General features: G+C 49.3%; 1 protein-coding gene across 1 annotated transcript in view; it reads right to left on the reverse strand.

Moving 5' to 3' along the window:
* The window catches only part of TNS3 (tensin 3), a 245918-nt gene that overhangs the window by 84762 nt on the left and 136777 nt on the right, over positions 1–24379 (reverse strand). Inside the window, exon 16 of the mRNA XM_008063105.2 lies at positions 6848–8104. Coding sequence (XP_008061296.1) covers positions 6848–8104 — 1257 coding nt within the window. The remainder of the gene's footprint in view (positions 1–6847; positions 8105–24379) is intronic.

Consider the following 24379-nt stretch of genomic DNA (forward strand, 5'->3'; position numbering starts at 1 on the left):
CCCAGGTGGGTCTCAAACCCACAGGCTCAGGCAATCCACTCACCTCAGCCTCCCAAAGCGCGGGATTACAGGCTGAGTCACTGAGCCCGGCTATCCACCTGCTTTGTGAAGTGAGGGTCTTTGGGGGCAAACAGGAATGATTCATCAACTCTAAAATGTCAACACTGGTTTTATGCAATAAGAGAAAGTAATTGCAACAATGGATTCCCAGTGCAGACTGTCATTCTAAAATGTTTTCCATATTGGAAATGTGCGAAGCTCTCTATAGCATAGGGGGCTGACTTAGTTATTAAATGTGAACTCACATATGTATGGCCTATCAGTCAATATCCACAGTCCTAAAACGTCAGGGTCTGAAGGTCAGGGAGGAACCATGGCCAGTCCTGACCCATGAGCAGGAATCTCTTTGTAGAGCTCTCATGACACACACATATCCCATCTTCCTCATCCATCTTTGGGGTCTGAAGCTCACCAATGGAGAAGGTGCTTTCTGCCTATGGTAGCAAGCAGAGACCAAGAGTCTTTCACAGACACACAGTCAACGTCCTTGGCCTTGGCTTGTTGGTTCCCAGACCTCTTTTATTTAGGTTATCTAATGCCAGTACCAGGAAGTCCCATAAGACCTGGGTCCTGGAGCTCAACCAGGCTGTCAGGAGGGCATGGTAGTTGGGAAAAGCCTCTCAGAGAAAAGAGACCCTGGGTTGACCGTGACCTTTCAGAGACAACCCCTGAAAGGTAGGGGCACTGACATGACTCATGGCCTCCTGAGAACACCCGAGTCCTCTGCAGGCTCCCCGAGGAGTCACCCCTCCATCCATCCACCCCAGGCTTTGTCTTCCCCCATGCTCACAGGGCCTGCCACTCACAGTGTGAAGCTGATAGCTGGAGGCTTGTTCAGTTGTAACATGCAAGACACAGGTAAGTATCACACACATGGACATGGATGCTCTGTGTCCCCAGCACAGCTCTGAACCCCCATACCCTGACTGCTAACAGCCAAATCCGTCAAGTGTGTTTTTTCTTCCAATGCCCGGCCACTCTGGGCACATGCACTGCAGTCTGCATGTTTGCTCCCTCCTTCCTGAGACACCTTCTCTTTGGAGTTGGAGGTTAAAGGCAACTCATGGCACCCCCATGCACCCAACCACTACCCAGGTAGGGCTCCCAGGGGTGGTGTCACCTTCTGAGCTGCCCATGTTTTTTTGTGTGTGTGAGTTGGAGTTTCACTCTGTCGCTCAGACTAGATAGAGTGCAGTGGCACACTCACAGCCACAGCCTCAATCTGCTAGGCTCAGGTAATTCTTCAGCCTCAGTCTCCCAAGTAGCTGGAACTACAGTCACGCACCACCACTGGCTGGCTGATTTGTTTGTTTGTTTTAGAGATGAGGTCTCACCAAGTTGCTCAGGCTGGTCTTGAATCCCTGGGCTCAGGCCACCCTCTTGCCTCCGCCTCCCAAAGCCCTGGGATTACAGGAGTGAACCACCACATCTGGCCTGAGCGTCCCTCTTTACTTATGAGACAGTAACAGTGCAAAATAGCAAGCAAGAGGGTGGCTGTGGCCCTACCCAAGACCCCAAGGCTCACCTCCATCCGCTGAGAAGAGCCGCACTCCTAGGCCACCATGCTGGCTCTCCGTGACAGGGGCTGTCTTCCTCTCCAGCCTCAATCCCTGTCACTCCTGCCCAAACTGGATACTCAGCACTGCACATTCCCTGGCACATGGTGCTTTCTTCTGCCCCCATCTCTCCTTTGGCACGTCTGCCTGGTAAGGACCATTATGCCTGGCAAGGCATAGCTATGTGACGTGAGGTTGGACTGTTTGCAAGCCTCCTCTTATAGGAGCCTGTGAGTCTCTTACCACACAGACAGAGCCTGCAGGATGAGCTGCTTTCTGAACCCTTTAGCGCTCTTCCAGTTTTCCCATTTGGCTCCTGCAGTCGGGGTTCAACACATAATTTAAATCACTGGGCTTTCCACCATCAATTATTAAAAGCTGACACTTTCCACTGCTCTGAATTCTCTTCAGTATAAACAGGCTATCAGATGTGGGTTAGCACTCATGAGGCAGACGTCCAGTTTGGAAGGGACATTAAATGCCTGGCAGGAATGCCACAGTGCAGTCTGCAAGCAGAACAGGGCCTGCCAGGTTCCTGTCGTTGTAGGGCTAAGACTGATGTAACACGAACAGAATATTTTGACAGCATGAAGTAAAGAGCCCTGGAGGTATGAAAAAACAGAGCCGGCTCTTTGCCATCTGTGGGATCATAAATTTCACAGGTTGAATCATTTCTTTTGTTATTTGGATATCATCAGTTGAAATCTCCCCCCACTTAAAGGATGTGATCCAAAACACCCACCCACGTGCAGGCAGAAGCCAAGCTGGGAGACGCAAAGCAGAGGACAGGCAGTGAGGACAGCGGCAGTGCCCAGGGGCTCCCGGAGGAAACACAGGCATAGGGTGTCAGACCTGAGTGAGGGAGCGGTCCCCTGGAAGGCAGGCACTCGGAGGAAGCAAAATGCCAAGCAAGTTCCCTGCACCTCACCCCATTTTGTAAGAAGACACAATACTGCACTCACCAGCATAGAAAGCATCCAGGTTTCAGCCCCCCAAAGTCTTCTGATACCTCGCCTCCGGATGGCCACTCTCTGGGCCTTTGGGTGAGGAAGGGCTGATCCACACACTCCAGCCATAAATCTTACCTTAGTGCCCACTCAGTACTCCACACTGTCCAGTCATAAACCTCACCTCAGCCCACTCAACAGAGCTACTGGAATCCTGGGAGAATCGTTTGCATTTCTGCCTGTTTCAGTCTTCTCTGTTTACAAATATTTATCAAGCTGTTTCCACATGCCAGCAAACAAAATAAGTAAGTTGTGAGCACTGCCCTTGAGAGATTTTCTGGCTAGTGGGAGAGGGTGAGTTTAGTGGAATAGGGCACACCCATGGGATGCAGAGTCAGACAGACAGGAGCTCTGTTTTGCAACCTGGTGGGAGTTGCCTAAAACAGTGTAGGCACTCAGAGGGGCAGCTCATACTATTATCAGCACCATCATGACCACCACCACCGTCATCACCATCCTCACCATCACCAATACTATCATTATCATTATAACCACCATCTCCACCATCATCACCACCGTAGCATCACCAATACTATCATTATCATTATAACCACCATCTCCACCATCATCACCACCGTAGCAGCAGCTCAGCCATTATTATGCTGGTGCAAAAGAGACTTTCTCAGGAAATGCTCAGCCTTCACATGTAATTTCCATCTCAGAAATAAGTAGACCTGTGGTGGGTGTGCTGCTGCCCACAGAGCTGGTGTGACACCAAGCTTCAGAAATCTGCAGGACATGCAACCATCCCCCGGAGGAGCACGAGCAATGCTATTCTCAATGCCCTAACACCACAAATGGTCTTTCTCATATGAAGGACACAATCTGCTAAGAGTGAAGGATTTTAGTAACTTCGGGATGCTGAGGTCCTCTGTGACAAACCTTCATCGGCAGCCAGAATTAAGACAACCTGTAGCAGTTCGCATCCAGGACAAGGTGGGAGGCAGGCCGGGGAGGAAGGGCTCATGAAGAAGTCATGGTGCTCTGGGAATGTTCAGTCCATGCTTTCCCATGTGAGCGAGACTCGGGGTGGGCTCCAGTCAGTCAGAAACTGCCACACTATCACTGGGGCTGAGCCTCGTGCACACAGATGTGGGAATGGTACCTCTGGGGTGGTGGGGTGAGGTGACGGTCCTGTTCTAGGCATGTCATGAGCCTTGTGGACTCTCCGGGTCCCTTCCTATTCACCACATGGAGCCAAGAGTCACAAGTGGAGAGCGACCCTTGTCTCCCACAGCCTGCCCAGGGATAGGTATGAGCCAAGGGACCTGGGATACACCTTCTAAGCGTAGGCTTTTCAGCATCCCACAACATCTGAAGATGTTCCAGAAACTCAGAATCAGCTGGTTACTATCACACTCTGACACACGTCCCTGCTAAGATCTAGTGTTTTTTTTTTTTCTCTATTGCTTGTCAATGTAGCCTTTTCCAGTTGAGAGATGCAAATACTCAACTATAAATTTTAAAATCAGAAGGGTTCCCGTGTTCTCTCTAGCAGCCAGGGATGGAGAAACGCTCCTTTCCCTGCACAGCTGGAACGCTTGAGAGCTACAGAAATAAGTGATCTTTTGCTGGGATTTGCCACATCCCAAAGACTGCTGTGCAGGTTGTTTGGAGGTCACCTCCAGACCGGCCAACCTTTATACACTAAATGTAGTGCAAGGCTCCAGGTGTGCTCATCTCCCAGCTTGACGTTTAGCTAGAGCAGGAAGTTCATGCTGGAAGGGGAAGTCAAGTTTCCAGGAAGGAAGTAGCTTGCTCCGTCCTGTCCCCAGTGCTGTGACTAACCCTTCAGTATCCATTAATCACTGCTTTATGGATGGTTGCTTATGTGTAATGGGATTCCTACAACAAGGTCATTTCCAAAATTTAAAAAAGTCTCGGAAGACTAGTATCTAATTTGCTTCTATCTAATCTCCTGGCATCTCTATAGTCCAAATGGTATGAAAAAACTGGACAAATGGCCCAAGACATCAGTCAAACATGACTGGATTAACGGATAATTTACATTAGGTGATCAACAACCAAATGTGCACTGAAAGCAGCTGGTCTCTTGTTGAAGTATGAAGGTCTTTTCACTTCAAAATTGTCATTAAATTATGTTTATAATGAAAGGAATAAAAGAGGATCTAAAGTCAAAATCAGAATTCCAGTCATTCAAGTGATAAGTCTATCAAGTAACTTAGAAATGGCCAACGTGAGGCCAGATGATCTGACATGACTTTCTAAATCCTAGGCTTTACAACTGTTTAATTCCATCAAGAACCAGCAATCACTAGGGTTGGCATTCAGTCGACCGGAAAACACTTAGCCTAAACAGGCCCTTGTATGTTAACCTGCAAAGTATTTTTCCCCACATACACTCAGATGCCTCCAGCCTCCTCCAGATCTCAAGAGATTTTAAGCCAGGAACAAACATGTCTGCTTTTTAATTTTTCCAAGTAAGTTCTTTTAAGAAGTGTTGGTGATGCAAGTCAGGGGTAATACTGCAGATAGTTTTGTTCTCATGAAAACCTTTTTTTTTTTAAACTTAGAATTCCCTGAATACATTTGATTAATGTGTGGATATATCTAAATTTTCCAACCTGTTATGGTTGTTGTGGTTATTACATGGCTGTATTGTAGAGTCTAAAATCAACTCATGGGAGACTCTGTGCTACTCCTAACTCCTAGTTAGTGATACACAAAGTCTGAGTTGGTCAGGGAGGTGGAATGCCACCATCTGCTCGGGCATCCACACACCTTCCTCACACCTTCTCCTGGCCAGGCACAGGGAACATTTCCTTCTCACAGAAGAAGTGAAGAGAAATCCACAGAAGTTCTGTCTCTTACCCACCAATGTCACGTAGGCAGCCACCAGCACCCTCTGCCCTGAAGCCTTGCAGGGCATGTGTTCCTTCCCCAGGCTGTTGCCTGGCTATCTTCTCCTGGAACATGGCATCTAGATGTAGGAGTTTCTAGACCATACATTCTCCCTGTGGCCCTGGCCCACATGGGCCCCTGCCTGAAACGCTCCTGCTAAGTCCCAGCACCCCTCTCTACCTGCCAAGCCTCCCCCAGCCCACCCAATCATGGCTATCTCTCTGGGTCCCCTCAGCCTTCAGGCCTCCCAACATGAAGAACATGTTCTGGTAAACCAATTCCAATGCATGCCCCACTGCACTGATGCAGTGTGAAGATAACACTGCTGTGAACTCAGGCAGAGGTCAAATACCACCAACCTTGGCTCTTCCTGGGCCTCGAACCACCTGCCCCAAGGAGGAATGACACGTGCAGTGTAGTCCTGGCCTCTCTGCAGTTAGGGGTTGCACACAGGTGGGCCTGGCACCTGCTTTAGGGGTTGCACACAGGTGGGCCTGGCACCTGGCCTTGAACCCCCAAGTATGGGCCACTGGGCCCAGAAGCCTGGCTTCTGGGTGCCCGCCATGGGTCTCAGTCCCACGCACCTGAGCCTGCTTCTCCAAGCCCCGCTAGTCACTGAGCTGCTCTCCACGGCAGACACCCCTCATTGATTCCTGACCCAGCCTCTGCCTCAGTCGTAGCCTTCCACAGTCTCCCCACACCATGCACAGCCAACGCATAAATGTGTGTTTGTAATCAGGACATTTTGTATACTGTGCTTGCTTAATCACTTCCCTGAGTCACAAGGCTGTCTCAGGGCCCAGGTGTGCCCTTCACTCTCCAGTCTTCAGACTGACTGATGTGTCTTACATGCTTCCATAAAGCCCTGACCTGTACCATGTGGGGAGAGGCAAGTACGCCTCCTTTGTTCATCCATGACCATTCTTGAAGTGAGAAAAGTTTCACTGTTAAGACCATTCAGCAGATGTGGAAACTGAGACTCAGTGAAGTTAAGGACCTGGCCCGGAATGGCAGTTAATAGGTGGCAGAGAGGAAGCCACACCAGGCGATCTGGCTTCCAAGCCACGATCTTGACTGGCTTGCTGCACCCTAGACAGACACTAACAAGTGTGTGAAACAAAGGCAAAGCCAGCCCCCCATTCCAGTGGACTGGGCCCAATCCCTGCCCCTGCATAGGCTTTAAATTTGTCCTTCCTACCCTCCAAATCTGCTACCAGGGCCCATGGTAGCTTTGATCCTAGGTCAAAATTCATGAGTAGAAACTGCAAGGGAAACGTCCCTCCCTTGGGGATTTCACAAGCGCTAACCTCCTACTAGGCTCATTTCTCATCACAGATCAGCACTCAAGGAGCACCAGCTTACCTTGCCGCCTGGGAACCTTGCCGGGACCCTCTCCCGCATCGGGCAGCCGGCTGCTCGCCCGGAGCCCGCCACCCATGCCGTCCAGAGAGGCCGAGCCATTGGGCTGGCTGCCCAGAGTGCTCATGTGGGTGGGGATGGGCTCGAAGGTGGGGTCCAGCTCCAGGATCAGCCTGTTGAGCTGCTCGATGGACTGGTCGATGTCCAGGGTGGGTGAGCCCGGGGAGGGGCCTGTGCCCAGCTCCAGGCCAGCTCCGTTCACGACTGGGTCCTCTGGAAACCTGTGCTTGAACGCTTTGCCAGGCGAGGGTTGCTGTGTGCTAGGGGGATGCGGCCCACTGCCAACACCCCTCTGGACGGCCACTCTGCTGCTGGCCCCGCGGGCGGGGGTGACTGGGATTCTGGGCTGGGCCTGGATGAGACCAGGACTATCTGTGGGGCCACGGCTGATGAGCCTGGCCTCCCCGTCAGGGGTGAAATTGTACTCATGAGCCACCACCATCTGCTGCTGGCGCACCCAGGTCTGCGTGGAGTAGCTGCTCTGCCCAAAGACCTGTGTTTGGGCGGACACAGAGGGCTTCCTCAGCAAGGGTGAGGGCTGTTTAGGCTCTCGGCTCCCAAAAGTCCGCTCCCGCTCATAGAGAGGGTCCACGCTGAGGCCCAGGTCTGGCGCGAGGGTACCTTGCGGATCTTCACCAACGTTGCTGCCAAAACCGTCAGACAAGAGTGAGTTCTGGCTGCTCTTATGACAGGTGAAGGGGCCCAGGTGGGCTGACTGTGGCCCTTCTGAAGAGGACAGGGTCCCAAGGCTGTCCACACTATGCAGGTCATGGTGGGGCATCTCGTCATCCAGAATGTCTGTCTCCCGGTCCTTCAGAGCGGCATCTCCATTCACATGGACCTGGGCTGGCACCACGTGGCGTGTCCCACTGTACTTGCTGCGAGCATCAGTCATCTCCTTGAGGGGGCTTCCAGGGTCTTCCAGGCCAAAGCCACTGAGCAGCTGGTCCAGTTCAGCCTTCTCCTGGGCACTCAGGCCCCTCTTGGTTCCCGGAGCCAGGCGCTCTTCGGTCTTATCGGTCCTGACTGAGGCTGTGGAATGGCCTGAGTCGCTGCTAACAGACAGGGTATGGTCACCGTGGTCCGGGCTACTGGTGGCCGGGATGACCTGGGAGCCACCTGGGATGCCAAGATCGGAGGAGCTCTTCTTCCTCACTTTGGCGTAAAGGCTGCCATCTACAGGGCCCTGCGTGTGCAGCACTGCGGAGAGAAACCACAAGAGAGGCATTAATTCAGGGCTTTAATTCAGGGAGCATCACACTCTCAAATGAGCTTGTGCATTTGTCTAAACAAACACATGCATTCAGAGCACGACTTATGATAAACGGGGACAAAAACGAATCTAAGATCACAAAAGTTCTATCTTCACTCTGCAGAATGCATATGAACAGGAATTCAGATCACCAAACATCTTTAGGCCCCAGAAACATTTTTATTTTTCTCTGCAAACTGCTATTTAGAGAAGCTTTGGGATTCTGCACCCTTTGAACCATCTTGTCTCGAGGGCTCATTGTTAATTTCATAATTATTTTGAAGGCTGAGCCCAGCTCAGCTCACAAATCCCTAAGAACCAACTGCTCAAGCGAGACAAAGAAGAGCTTCTGCTCATATTGGCTTTGTGAGTATCGGCTAGGTGCTGGGTAGCAAATTCCTATTAAATTGAATAGCTGAATATCCGCTAAAATCTAAATATGGATCTTAATGAAAACAGAAAGTGCGGAAATTGATCTTGGGCCTTCCCATTTAGCCAAGCAGGTGCCCGATGAATGTATCAGGACCACATGATACTTGAGAGTGCCCTGCATGCATCGATTTCCATGCAAAGAACGTCGGGGAAACAAATATTAGGCCTAAAATGTGGGTGGGAAGAGCTGAATCCTCTGCTGCTATTATTCATCATGGCTGGCTGCGGCATTCAGTGGCTCCCCAGCCTCAATCTGCTGACTGGCAGTTTGCCGCGACCACACATGGCAGGTCCCCGTCAAGGGCCTCCTAAAATAAGCTGGAGTTTGTAGTCAGCACATCCCTCACGCTGCGGGGCTCCCCCTCCTTCCTCTACCGTGGAATTGCAGGCATTCCACAGTAAGGAAGCTGCTGATGGCTGGAAACCCTCACTGTTTGGGTACCTGGAATTTAAGAGGTATGAGCCACCACCTCCAGGCAGTGGTTGAACCTGACCCTGAAGTCCTCTGAAGGGACCTGCCCTGAGCATATGCCTTACGGCCCCCGGGATGCAAGCTGGATACACAGCTGTGGTCAGCAGCTGGTGGTTTTTTGGAAACACTGGGACATGTTGGGGCAGGGTCCTGAGAGGTATTGGGGTATTGTGCCAAGAACACACATACCTAGGGCTTCCTTCCTGTTTCAACCGTGTCCAGGGAGAAGCATGCAGAGAAGCAGGGATGGGGGGCTATGAACACCAGGATGCAGGCCAGATGGTCTGAAATGGCCCTGACCCTTATCTTAAAGTAGAGCAACTGCTGACATGAGATACGCTGGCTTTGACCATGATTTTGGGTAGCAGTATCAGGAAAAGCTGCTGTTTACTAAGCAGCTCTTACTTACAGGGCAGGCACACAGCACATTTTCTCTAACTTTCACAGGATGACCTAACTACTGAATCTGATGTTGTTATTCCTTGTTTATCTATAATGAACTCAAGCTCAAAGAGAATAAGTAACTTGTTCAAGTTTAGGCAGCCGCTAGGAAGCAGAAGTGGGCTGAGGACTCAGGCATGCTAGTCCTGAAGCCTGTGTGCTCCTGCCAGTCCACCGCATACCTGCTCAGAGGGCACACACATGAAGGCTCTGCCAGTGGCCCCACCCACGGGGAGGTGACATTGAATTCACATCGCTCTGGGATTAGTGAGTGACCCTGGGTCAAGCTTCAGAACAGGCAGGGACTGAAACACCTACTGCACTCAGCTCTGTACAAATGAAACCAAGGGATGCCTGGGACACTGCTCTATGTTATAAGTCATGTGCAAGTGTCACTCTACAATTATGAACACGTAGAACATCATCCATTCGTCGAAGCACTAAGGCTTGTGCGGGAAAATGGCCCCGGGAGAAAGCTCTCTCGGAAGGACATGGGTTCAAATCCTGACTCTACCCCACCCCCACTCTTGGGGTTCTACCAGCCGGTGCATCCACCTTGACCTTCAACTTCCCAGCTATAAAACGGGGGTGTGGGCAGATCATTCCATGTAAAGGTTGACCTGAGAATTAAATGGCATAGCACACAGGTGAGTGTCTTTACAGGCCCTGAGTACATATCTGTTTAATTTGGCCTCTGTTTAGATTCTCTGTTGCCAGGAAAATGAAAGTAATATAAGCCCTGGTAAATCATCCCTTCTACTATTCAGAATATGAGGAAAAAAGGAGAAAGCGCTGATAAATGGCTTCTGCTCGGTAAGAATGACAGAGACCCCCCCCAACCACAACAGAGGGGGCACCACATGGCCATCAGTCTAGTCTCACACCCATGGCAGCATGAGCCCACTCATTATAAAAACAGATAACATGCTGCTAAGACTGTACATTTATGACTTCATGTCCTTCTCCCTAAATATGAATTAAAATGAACTGGTACAATTACTGTAAAAAAATTATTCTAATGCAAATGAAATGCTGCCCAGATGTGCTTATTAATCAGTCTGAGATAGATCCTTCAAATGCCCCCCACCCCGCTAGAAACAGTATATAAAAAAGAGCCTGCATAAATTGCTAAAGAAGAAGATACTCCCTTGGTTGGGGAGCTGTGAACAATCCTATTTTTAAATGTTTTTATTCGCAGTAGAAATCTTAAAATACTAATAGATACATTAAAAACAGCACCATTTCCATGATCATGAACTAAGCATTTTATCTACGCAAGGCCCAGTTCTCAGCCTTCAAGGCAGGGTGTCATTGAATCCTGGCACCCCAGAAGGGATGGACAGCCATCTTCCCACAGGGGAGCAGGCCACGGGACAGAGGGGGCCCATCCAGTCTCATCCAGCAGCAAAGATCAGCTTGGACTCTTCCTGAACTTCCTTCTATGCCTTCTACATCAGAAAAAGCCAAACAAAATTTAAACCTACAGGAAACAAAAAAACATAAAACCAATCGAGTGAATGAATCCCAAGGCAGAACTGGTCACGCTCCTGAATTACTTTGCAGAAGCACACGTCTTCCAAAAGGCGCAGAGCTCTGGGGAGGTTGTCCCAGGAACTCTACAGACACCCACCTGCCTGCACCCATATGGCTCTGATCTTGGGTGAGAGGACAGGGGAGTTGGCCTCAAGTGGAGAGAGGGAGAGGGGTCTCCAGAACTCACCGTTCCTGTCTTGTATTCTGGTGAAAGACTACCGCTTTGCAAGAGGAAGTGCTTGAACTGCAGTTGGACAAACAAGACTCCTGCATTTCCCTTTATCCTTGAAGGTAGGATTCCCATCCCCACACTTTGAGTGTGTGCCCGGTCATGACATTCAGAATGTTCAAGCCTCTGGTTCTTCATTCATAAGAAGAAGTTATGAAGAACTATAGAAAATATATGTAACATACCCAGCTCACAGGCTCCTAATAAGGGCAACCCACCCTGATTACTGTTAAGAGCCCTTTCCACAGTGGACAAGGCCCAGTGTCCTCTTCGTGGACTCATCTCCTCACTGTCAGCCCTGCTGCTCCCAGACCACAGCAGGTGTGCACCTGCCCTGCCGTGCTCGGCCCCAGAGCTCCCATCTTGACTCGCTCCTTCCCCTCCCTGGTGGGGGCTGCCCCAAGCATCCTTTCCTGCTGAGTTTTAGCCATAGCAGTGCCTACATAAAGACAGCCTGTGCGTTTACCCTTCATCATGTATTGCCTGTCTCCACGTAGAACTTAGGCTCCCTGTAGGCAAGGGTTCTGCTTTGTTTCACTAACCCTCTTGTATCCCCAGTATTAGATAACACCCTCAGCACCAAGTGGACACTGAGTCACCAAGAGGCTAAATGGCCCAGCTTTTTCTTATGTGACAAAACCTGGGGAACGATTCTGGAAAGTTCTGCTGCCTTAGCAGGCAACCCCCCCCCCAAAAAAAATCAAACAACCAAACAACCAAAAACCCACAACAACCCACAAGAGTCTAAAGGCAGAAGCAGTCGATAGCCACCCCATCCTGGGCATGTCCAATCTCCTCAAAGGCAGGCCTTGGCAACTTGAAGTCCCAGGTCTCTCACCTTCTGGGCATCCAAACAACCTCTTCCCCAGGCAGCACGGCTGGGTCCAGCCATGCACGAAAGCCAGGAGCAGGGCTGGCATTGCTCCTCACTCACCTGGCTGGTCCTCAAATGACACAGAACAAAACTGGAAAAGTACCTGAAGTCACTCGATTTACGGCTTCCAAAATTTCAAAGAAAACAAGTTATGATCCTTGAGGTGAGCCTATGTGTCCACTGAGAAGGACGCAGGGGCCTGAGGTCCAAGGGAGATCTGAACACTATCTGACCCCAGTGTGCTCGCAACTGGGGTCACGAAGATGAACGAGACAAAGCCTGGCAAACAGTAGGTGCCTAGCAAACAGTACCATGCTGCCTGCCACTTCCAGTCCTCTTTAGCATCCTGCCTCCTGTGAGTGGACGTTCCACTGCTCAAGTCTACACAGCTCCAAGCAGTGGGGGTGGTACGTGTCCTTCCTCCTCCCTGTGTATCCTCTATCTCCCCACCTGCAAATCCAGTGACTTTAAACTGTGCTAGAGAAGGGCTCCCTCATCTAAATACTTGCTGCCATTGTTTGGCTTCTGAGTCGAGGGGTTCGAGACCAGCCCGGGAAACTTGGCAAGACCTAGTGTTTACAATAAATTTTTTTTTTAAATAGCTGGGCATTGTGGTGCTTGCCTGTGGTTTCAGCTACTTGGAAGGCTGAGGCGGAAGGATCACCTGAGCCCAGCAGGTCAAGGCTGCAGTGGTGTGCCAGCCTTGGTGACAGAGTAGGACTCCAACTCAAAAAAAAAAAAAAGATATTCAGAATAAGAGCAATAAAAAAGAACCATGACTAGAAATGAAACCTAACCGGGGACATGGGAGCAGGGTCACTGCATGACTGAATGCCTATCTTGCCACAATAAATGAAACAGGAGCCCAGACACTCTTGTTCGAAGCCCCCAAAGACTGGTCCATCTTTCAAGGATATCCTTCTTTAGTTGATGGCAATTGCTCCTTATGATACAGTCCTAGTTTGAGAAGTGATACAGAAAGTAAATTTCTGCTTCCAGATCAGAGAAATGACGTGGCTAATCAAACTCCCATCTGTGGTTCCTGGGCATGGGCTGTGGCTTTCAGGAGCTGCCCCAGTTGGCTCCAAGGGGCAGGGAGGGTGAGCCCCCCAGGGGAGGGAGGTTGTGAGGCTTCGTGCCTCTGTTCTGTCTCTGGATCCCGATGTGCCATCAGAGCAACTGCTGCTGTGACAGGGGTGATAGGGCAAGGACAGAGAGTTTCTCAAAGGCAGGGTCCTGCCCCTCATTTGCCCACACATTGTTTTGAAAGACTGAATAACATGTTTTAGCTTTCTGCTTCCAGCTCAAAGGGAGCATAGGGAAGACTGAAGCCATTCTGCATATGCAAACTCTGGTCCCAGGGTGGGGGGAAGTAACTTGCCAAGATTCGTTCCAGTCCAGGGTAAACCATCTCACTCAGCATCCCCCTTCCCTCTGCACTGCCACCACCCTCAACTACCCAGAGCCCAGGGACTTCCTTTCAAAGGGAGCTTGCCGTTCACTGTCTGGCAATTATTTCCCAGCAGCAAGGACCTAGTTAAAAATCAAACAAACATAAACGTGGCCCGGAATGACTTCCGCTGCATGAAATACCAGTGAGGTTTATCACCTGGAAAAGAGCCAGGAGGAAGATAATATAAAGCAGACATTCTCGTCTCCTTAGAGGACAGCCCCTACAGCAACGGACTTCCCACCCATGCCTGCCCTGCCAGGGATCACTCCCTTTCCATCCAACTCTACTTCTGAAGTGTGGCTTTTGCATAAGGAGAAGGCGCACTTGGGAGATACTTCAAAAGTAACCCTCAAAACCAAGGAAGACCAACAAGCAAACACTCCTTTCCATCCCGGCTGAATAGACTAACCGATGCCTACCTGTGCTCACAGGTGCGCTGACAATCAGCTAGCCAAAGGGATGGCCGACCTCATATCCTGCACTCAACAACCAAAGAGATGAATCACTCATCAGTAACTCATTCAGCTGTCCATGGGCACTGCTCCCAACAGAAAATTGGTTTGAAACAAAGGAGGGACAACCCTGATAGATATATAAAGCTACATGAAAGTAGAATCTGTCTTTCTTTGACTTTCCTCTCCTGTCTATGTGTGTGACAGGTTTGCTTTAAAAGAAATTTCTCATTTCAAAAAAGCTAACTCTATCCTCTCTGCAAGTCCTTCAAAGAAGAAACCAAAAAAATTGCTCTCCATGACTGTCAGAGTTGACTGAGCACTTGCTATGGCTGCCAGCTGTAAGGATTTAAGAGGTCTATTTGACACAGTCCCTACTATGTGCCAGGGCGCGGATCAGTCCTTGAAGAACACAGAGAGGAAGGGGCTTTGGAGCATTTCACAGCATCTGAATAGACAGGTCAGCAGAGGTGGGGGAGTTATGGAGGGCAGGGGGGAAGGGGAAGGAAGGCATCACTGATGTTGATGTGGCTGCTTCAAGTGAGCCAGGTGAGGCCACAGGAGTCAGCAATGTCATTCCAGGGGAACAAAGAGAATTAGGGAAATGCCCTCTCCTGCAACCCCGTGGATGTCCTAAAGAAAAAGCTGCCGTGCCAGTACCTTCCACGTGCCAAGCACACTGTTACGCTCCAGGAATCTCACTCAACCCCTGTAAAGCAGTCAGGGTTACTCAAAGTAATCCTGTAAAGCTGGAAATAGAAAGCCCATTTTGCAGATGAGAAATCAGAGACAGAGTCTAAATTTAAGATTTTTTTAAAAGTTTACCGAATAGAATATCTGGAAATCTAACCCACTTTCTTTCAATTAAAACTCCATGCTTTCAGTTCCTTCAAAATGATGAAATTCTAATCCTGACCGATACTTCCATAGGCAATTAACAATTTAACTTTGGAAAAAAATTCATGTGAATGTTTTCTCTGTAGCTTCCACAGATAACATATCTAGAGCAAGCCACACACACACACACACACACACACACACACACACCCTCAGACACTCACTCACTCCTCAGAAACTATTGAACACTTCATGTTTTCCTCTTTAACTCCTGAAATGAGTCATTATCTGGGACAGACTCCTAGGTTTTCACAGCAGCTTGTACCGATGGTCACAGTTTTATGTTCCATTTTCTAAAACAAAGCAGGTGTATTTCTATTCCCACAATTAATGCACTCAGGTGCTGTTCCTGGCATGAACTCCTTGGATCCCTCCATGTGCCCACCTCACTTACAGCCCCCATTGGGGTCAGGAGTCCTAGACTCACAAGAGGAAACAGAAAAATGTGGGATGGGAAAACAGTGGGATAGAAAAACACCTCTACCTCAACCACCACAGGAAACAAGCAGAAGCTCTCCAAACATGGCCACTGACAGTCCTGTCTCCACACCGCCTTCAGATGACTCACTTGGGGCCACCTGCTGGATCAGTTCACCATATCCAAATAGTCCCGATAAGTGTAGGCAATGGGTGAGATCAGAAGCCACAAGCCCCCAAGGTGAGGCTTTGATAACTGCATCCTTCACAGGAAGAGTGTCTAAGAAGGAAAGGTTTCACTTTCAGGAATAAGCACTTATCTCCAGGTAGCCTTGGACCACGCTGAGTGGACGCAGCCAGATACAAAGGCTCCACTGTAAGTGATATTCTGCGGCAGGGATATGGGGTCTAGACTCAGGCAGGTGTGGTCAGAGGCAGGAGAGTGGAGGCCGCAAAGGAGACGAGAGAGGGTTTGGGCAACAGAAATGTTCATGCCTTGATCATGGGAGTGTCATGGTATAATGCTTGTCAAACTCAGACAGTTTAACACAAATTAGAGCAACACTGCATGTAAATTACACCCCAGTTAAAACAACCATCACGAGATCAACACAGAAAGAGTGTCACCATAGACCAGGCCCCATCCTGCTGTTGCTCCCTCTGGCTCCTCCCCCCCTTCCCTTCCTCTCCCTCTCCCTCTCCATCCCTGTCAAAGGTCCTTCTTCCTCTTGTAGACTCCGTGAGATGGTAGAAACCCTCTTCTCCTTGGGAAAATTGTTGTGGTCCCTTTGCACCTCACAGTGACATAAAGGTCTGTTTCGACTTCTTCACTGGAGCGATTTATGTGCACATCTTCACTCCATATCTAGACTTCCTGGCATAATCCATCTGGGCTTCAGTCCTGGCTTGACGACAGCTGTGTCACCTTGGGTGAATTACCCAACCTCTCTGTGCCTCACTTCCTTTGTCTGTAGAGAATTAACCTAGAGAAGGGGGTGTCCCATGATATTGACTCCCAGGACCACTATGATTCAATGAGACCAACACAAAGGGTATGGCACCGGCAGGCACTGGGCAAACTCTCCTTTCTACACTTTGTGCCCCACTTGGTTGAATGAAGAATTCCCAGAACTCACATGACTCATATCTGCATATCCCTTGGTGCCAGAGCTCAGGGGACAGGAGGCTCCATGAGCATATCTAGTGAGTGAGAACACGGAACTCAGGTCACCTGACCGCACGCGTTGAGAATTACACCAATGCATCATTTTCTACAGTAAAAGGTGCATTTATTTTTAAAATTTATCCACAAGTTCCATAACTCATAGCGTGGCATAACTCAAGCAGTCCCAATGTTGCTAAATGTTCACACAGGGTGACTTCAACGGCCAAGTGGCTTGTTCATGCTCTGAGCAGGTGTAACCTTGTTTCCCCAGCCCACATTCTTCTGTTTCCTTGGTGACTGACAGCAGAGATGACAAATGCAGTAGCAATAAGCCAGCTGAGCAACCAATCACTTCGCACACATTGCCTCATTTGAGGATCAAAACAAACCCAGAAGGGGCTCAGGAGTCCCCTCTGTGGATTCCGTGAGGTCAAGGCACCATGAGGGACTGGGAAAGTACCCGGTCCACAGGGCAGGAGCAGGAAGACTCAGCAGACATTGTTATGCACACTCAGAGAAGCCCTCGCTGCATCACATCAGCTCTCCCTCGGCAGCCGGAGAACGTTCCTTCCAAACTTGCTAAGTCAGCCAACAGACAAGCAGTGTCACTGGCAATGGACTTGCGAGCATCCTGGCAGACCATTCAGCAGATGGGTCTGGTGCTACGTGATGTGGACAGCCCGCATGCGACTTCAGTGCTGGTGAAGATGGGTGCTGGTGGAGTGACCAGATTTCAGTCTCTGGAGCTCAGAAGAGTCCACCACCAAGCCTGGCAGGCTGAAAACGAGGCTGGGACATAGATGGGGTTCCACGGGTCAGCAAGGAGGCGACGAGTCTTCTCACTTCTACAGTCAAGAGGACAGCTGTGGGTAGCTCTGGTGATGTCCCCAGGGTACCTACTTCCCTAGTACCCTGCAGGCACAGGAGAACCAGGCCATCATAGTCAGGAAGAAATGTCTAAGCCAAGGGCTCCTTCAAGGGGAGTCAGTATTACTCTGCATATTACATATGCAAAAACTGCTCTTTTTCCACGTGGATATTTATAATTAGAACATTTATAATCTCTCAGTAAAACAAGGTTTGCTTTTCTTTTATTACAATAAGATTCTGCCTCTGTGCTGATGAAAGATTTCCTGGGTTTGTATTGAATCATTTTCCATTCCAGAGAAAACCGAGAGCTAGGAAGTGATGGCTATGCTTGAACGTTCTAGAATTCTGCCTTTAATCTACCAAATCAGAGGCTCCATGACTGATATATCCCAGGGTGGAATGAAATGTGCCCCTTTCCTTTTTTAAAAAACAAAAAAAGATGGTAAACTGTTACTCTACAGAGGCAATATCTACGTCTCCCCTTGGGTGGAGTTCCAAAAGAAACTCCATTCTAAGCTATCCTTCTCTTGGGGCACAGCCTCCCCTGGAGAGCGACCTCACTGGTCCTGAGCTCCTGGACACAAAACCTCACTCTGAGCTGCAAGACAGGAAGCACTGAGGGCAGTACAGAAGTCGCAGGTAGTAGCACCAGGACACTGCACCAAGCCTGTCCAAGAGAGCACTGGAAAACCCCTCCCTTTGGAGCAAAGCTGAGCTTTGTGCTCATATTCTCCAAAAACAAGGCAGAAGCTATAAATTCTTGGAGAAATACAGAGCAGGAGAAAAAATAACAAATGCAAGAGCAGGGTGGCGCCCATCCAGCCACAAACCACCTTTCTGGGCAGGAAGGTACCCACCTCGCAGCAGCTGAAACCGGCTGGATTCCAAACCCTCCCGTGGTCTCCTGGGCGAGGCTCTGGAATGCAGCGATAAAGAAGCCTGGGCTCTGACTGCCACTGCGGCAGGCGTGTCCCGGACATGGCCAAGGTGCCCCTGATGGCTGCACAAACAGCAGATTGGGCCAGGGCAGCTCCACAGGCAAACCCCTCATGCCCAAGTGCATGCTGGACATACAGCAGGTGCCCATCTCAGAGGCCTGCTGGCCAGTTTGCCCAGTTTCTTTTCAGACACTCCTAACTGTGAAAACACACTTGACCTGGGCCAGGAAAATAGAAGGTCCTGTTGGCCTCATCGGAGGCCACCCAAGCTGGCCTGCCACAGAGGCAGCCAGAGAGTTCCAAACACACACTCCATGTCAGGCCATAACAGAACTCCTCCTCCAAAAGCAGCACGTAAGTGATATCTTCTAGCTTGCAAACAAATAAAGGCATTCCTAGACAAGTTCCGAACGGCATTCCTTCCTGCCAGGTTAGAGCTTCAGTTCTGGTGATTTTTCCACCCCATGACCCCCTCTCCTCCTGGTTACCACCCTCTCTGGCCCCCTGAAAGTCTTGGCGAGTTGGCAAGGTTCAAAGCTGCAGAAGCCACATACACACGCGCACGCACATGTGCACATACTACCTGCTTACCTTCCTTCAAAGCAGCCAGGCAGCTCTTTGAGTCTGCAACTGCTAGCCTCGGTTTTCCTTAAAGAACCCTCAGCAAGAGGACAGCGGCATCCCTGTGGTGCGGGGCATGCCGCCTTTCTCCTGGGGCACCTGGCCTCCTACTCCAGCCAGCACAAAACGTAAGAGATCTTGTTGGCTATGCAGGGACTTTGATTCTGCCAAAAAGGCCCGTGCAGTGTAAACAAAAGGGTGGGGTTTAGCGCAATCAGGTTTAGTGAAATTTGAACCCTGGAGGCCGAGGAGGCGGGGACAAGAGTTCCTCTAAGAAGTCCCGTGGCTTTTGCACTCACTTCTGAGCATTCTGAAGGGATGTCAGGAGCCAGCACCAACCCTAGCAGCTTATACACCACAGGTTTGGCCTCCATTTGCTGTCTCCAAAATAACCAGCCAGAAAAATCTCTGCTGTGCATCCTCCATCTCCTGAGAGCTGTTTCTGGCTGTTGTACTCAATGTGGCTGAGAGCATAGCGTTAGTGTTAATTGCATACAGCATATTTTGTGTGGTTTCCCTGAACATCCCAGACCTCTGTGCCCTGAGGAACAAATCTTTTTCATCTCAGGCCTCATTCCATTCAACATAGGTGGGCGTCAGCTGGTGGCGCAGCCCTTTGCTTTGGCTGAAAATTGGTCACAGCACCGGCCACATGCTTTTACTCTTTAAATGAACAGAACACACCACAGCAAACAAGCAAAAACCCATTCTGATGCCTTCAGGTTCCCACAAACAGCACAATGGAAACCCTTCTAAATGCCACTTCTCAATCAGCTGTCCAGAGGACAGAGGACATACCTCAACCGTAAGTACAGACAGTAGGCAACAGATCTTCTATAAATCACCTGAGATAGTCACAGAGGCACACATTACTTACAGGATGTTAAGGTAAAACTCACCCTTGGGAAAAGGATCTCTTTTTTTTTGAGTTGGAGTCTCACTCTGTCGCCCAGACTGGAGTGCAGTGGCTGCTCCCAGCCACCGCAGCCTCGACCTGCTGGGCTTCGGCGATCCTTCCACTTCAGCCTTCCAAGTAGCCAGAATTACAGGCATGCGCTACCATGCCTGGCTGATTTTTTGATTTATTGTATAGATGAGGTCTCACTGCCCAGGTGGGTGTCGAACCCGCGGGCTCAGGCAATCCACTCACCTCAGCCTCCCAAAGGCGAGGGATTACAGGCTGAGCCACCGAGCCCGGCAAGGATCTCTTTTATGATGGGACATAATGTACTTCTTGTGCAAAGAGTTGTATTAAGTTGGTATTCGGTAAAGGGTATTGACTAACCCACTTTCCCATCAAGAGAAACATATTGTTCCCACTTTGCAAAGGACAAGATCACTGCAACAAGGCAGTGACTAACTTAACCACAAAATAGTTTGCTTTAAAGAACACACATCAAAGGAAAGAGATTAGGAGCAGATATTTGAATAACCTGGCTTGAGGACTGAAATGGATGTCTGTCTCTCCTAACCATCTGGGGTCTTGCCAAATTATAGCTAATTCTATGCCCAGATATGGGTAGAAGGTCCTAGCCTTCTTCAGGACACAAATCTTGAAATTAGACCTTTGCATCACAAAACTGTGCAAGAAAAACAACAACTAAGGTACCAATAACGAGTAAGAGAACAAAACATTTGTACACTGACCAGAGGACTCTTTTTTTCCGTTTCTAACAGAGAGAAGCTGAAGGCTTAGTTTATGTGTTCTACAGAGCATGTCCTTTAATGTTGTTCTGGGTTAGGTTTGATTTGGATGTTATTGGCTTTCTGGTGTTTGGGGTTTTTTTTTTATTTGGTAGCTGAGGGTGAGTTTTCTTCATGTGAATGACAGCTTTGTCAATGAGTCGAATATATGGCAACTGGAACCCACTGGTCTTCATATCTTGTTGTTTACGTAGCTGATGGCCAGAGAGCAGGCATGCTCAGAAGACGCTCCTTTTCCATATGTTCCCTGCTAGTGGGTTTTGATTATATGGAGCCTGCATGAGCTGTTGGTATTAACTTTTCTTGAAACAACGTGGTCTTTTGAAGCTTTGCTGATGTTTGGCCAGAAGGCAGCTCTGTGGCTCAGAGTGTTTGGAAAGGCCTCAGACCTTTTAATCCTGAAGAGTTGTAATTTTTTTGCACAGCCATTCCTCAGTCTGCTTGGGGGATTGGTTCCAGGACCAAACCCTCTCCAACCCTGTCAGTATACCAAAACCCATGCATACTCAAATCCTGAAGTCAGGCCTTCAGAATTCAAGTATAGAAAAAGTAGGCCCTCTGTATACGCGGGTTTTACACCCCATGAATGCCGTATTTTCAATCCAAGTTGGTTGAAAAAAAAATTGCATATAAGTGGACTTGCACTGTTGAAACTCAGGGTGTCCAAGGGTCAACTGTATATCTAATGAAGAAAGACTGATGGGTTTTTCAAATATCCCTGGAAATAGGTAGCCAAGTGGAATAGGAGGCCTGTAGAATGTTTAGCATGATTCCTATTTGGGACTCCATAAAGGCAGAAGAAACTTCCAGAAAGGGAAACAAATTAGAAGGATGGTGAAAGACGGGGAACTTCAAAAAGTAGTAGAAAATATCAGAGGCATAAGAATGTCCGAAGGCCAGAATATATGCAAGAAAGTTCACAGCAGCATTATTCATATTAGCCAAAAAGCGTAGCAACTCAAATGCACATTAGTTGATAAATGAATAAACAAAATGTAGCATACCTACACAACGGCCATTATCCTACCACAAAAAGGAATGAAGCAAAACATGGATTAGCCTCAAAAAGTTACGTTAAGCAAAAGAAGCAAGTCACAAAGGCCACACATCACATGACTCCATTTATGAGAAATGCCCAGAATGAGGAAAATATATAAAGAAAAAAAGTAGATTAGTGGTTGCCAGGGGCTGGGGAAGGGAGGAATTGGGAGTGACCGCTAATGGGTACAGAGCTTCATTTGGGGTGATGGAAATGATCTTGAATTAGAAAATGGTGACAGTTGCACAACCTCGTGAACAAACTAAGAATCCAAGCATTTACATTTTTAAATGATTAAAATGGTGAATTTATGTGGTGGGATAATGACCGTTGTGATATGAGTCTGGCTTCAATAAAAAGTAAATAAATAACAAGAATATCCCAAGGGTACATTGAGAAAACAACAGTGACCAGTCTAAAGCATGCACACCACACACAGGTTCAATGTCAAGCATCCAGTGGGACACAGACACAGGCTCTACCCCAGGAAGACAGGCAGTTTCTGCAACAATGCCTGGCCATGGAACATCCCAGGATGGGGAAGACACTCTCTTCGGTGCATTGGTCACAGAGTGAAGCTAGTGACAAAGGGAGTGACAGATGCCGTGGTCAGATCACCCCCAAGGGTAGAGTTCCAAGCAAAAAGTAAACTGCCCATCTGGAAAGATCAGGTGCAGCTTCCAGGGAGAAAACGATCTGACCTGCTGGTCACAGTGACCAGACAGCGCCTCCCATGAAGTCCTTTTTCATAAGGAGGGAAACAAGCAAGTGGCATCTAAATTAACATCACTTCTGACTTTAAAACATGGCACCACTAACTCTCAGCAAATGCAGTCCCCTATCTACCCATTTTCCCGCTGTCTCCTCTCTGGACATTCTCTTCACAGACTCATCCTCCCAACCTGACATCCCTGCCAGTCCACTGCACTGAGCCCACAGGATCCCTGTGTCCGCCTGGGCAGACTTAGCACTCCCAGGGCCTCCCCAGAGGGGCAGCTGTGTACCAAGAGGCTGGGGAGGGGCAGGCAAAGGCAAAGCTGCCCCTATATCACGCTGCTTCCACCCAAAGCTCTTTTCTCTCAGGAAACGTGTGCTACAGCATTCCCCAGTCCAAGTGGCTGCCATCACCTCCCTTCCCAGCCTGTCTCCCACATTCATAGCCAGCTTTGGCCTAGGCTAACACCCTAGAAAACTGTCAACATTTGACTGGGACCCTGGCGTTGAGTCTTTGGACTTTAGAGAATTTTCTTCAGTTTGACTTTAGCATCTCTCATGACGTGACGTTGACTCCCACCATGCTTTCAAAGTCTTGAGCTCCTCTGGCATGGCGGCCAGCCCTCGCCCTTCTCTCATGGCCACTACGGCTCCTGCTTTTCCCGCATACGTTGGGTCCTCCCCTCAGCGCTGTAGAGTTGGAGCCGACGCCCTCCAGCACCAACTCAAGGACATCAAGAGCAGCATGGATCCACTGTGCTTCCTCCCGTAACCCATCTAAACCCACGGGCATTGCTGCCTCCTTCGACTATGGCCCACGCATGTCCTGATGTGCACACCTCCCAAATCACAGAGGCCCTAGCTAGTGGGGTCCTCACATCACTGGACACACCACGCTGCCCACCCAAGCACCACCTGTTGTCAAGCTCTCTAGGGTCCCGGGGCCCCCATGACCTGCACTGCTGCCTCCTCCCAGCAGATAGCCTCTCCTATTGTGTACAGGTCAAGAGAGACCGTTATGGGTGAACTTATTGTCAGTCCTCCCTCTCTTTCTCGGCATCCTGACTCCTGCCCTGGACTCTGGGTGCCCAGGGTCCTGGATGTACCCATCACACTATTAGCTTCCCACTTGTATCAGGCTACTTCCTACATGCACTGACCTCAGCATATTGGGAGAAGGAGCGTCACAGCTGACGGCCGAATCTCTACCCCAGGCTTTACCAACTAGCTGTATGACCCCTCAAATTGCAGTACAGATTAAACACGTTAATGCGAGTTGCTTGCTGAGAACAGTGTGCAGCCTGCAGCCAGCAATCAGCAAAGGTGAGCTCTGATTATAACAGCCATTTGCAGTGACAGCCCTGTCCTGGCCTTTGTTCAGGGCTGTGAGTCTCCCAATCAGTTGCATATCTGCAACACCTCAGCATTAATAATGTCCAGCATGGGGGCAGGGGGGGCGAGACTAGGCATCCAGGGTCCTACAGAGGCCACTGCATAGGCACAAAGACCTTCTGGTTTCCTTTAATGAACGCCCCAGAATGGGACTGCACTGCCTTCATTCCCCAGATGACCTGCCCATGTCCTGTGATCTATAATTATCAACAGAGCAATATTTTATATGTGCAACAACAAACAGCATACCCACAATACTACGAGAAAGATGGTTCCCTCACAGTATCTGCCCCCTACTCAGGAAAGATTCCAGATTGACTCTAACTCTCAGGGGGTCCCCTTTCTCTTTTTCATCCTGCCTCATCATACTCAAGAGTTCAGCAGCATCTATGGTCACTGGGACCCATTCCTAATCTGACGACAACATATAGCTACTGACACCAGCAAGGGCAAAGCATCACCACTGACATTGCCACCGACACCACCAATGGCAAAATGTCACCACTGACATCACCACCAACACCACCAAAGTCAAAGCATCACCACCAACACCAGCAAGGGCAAAGCATCACCCACTTGA

This window comes from Carlito syrichta, unplaced genomic scaffold (assembly GCF_000164805.1).
Source record: "Carlito syrichta isolate Samal-C Ts95f unplaced genomic scaffold, Tarsius_syrichta-2.0.1 Scaffold306591, whole genome shotgun sequence".
Taxonomy (NCBI): domain Eukaryota; kingdom Metazoa; phylum Chordata; class Mammalia; order Primates; family Tarsiidae; genus Carlito; species Carlito syrichta.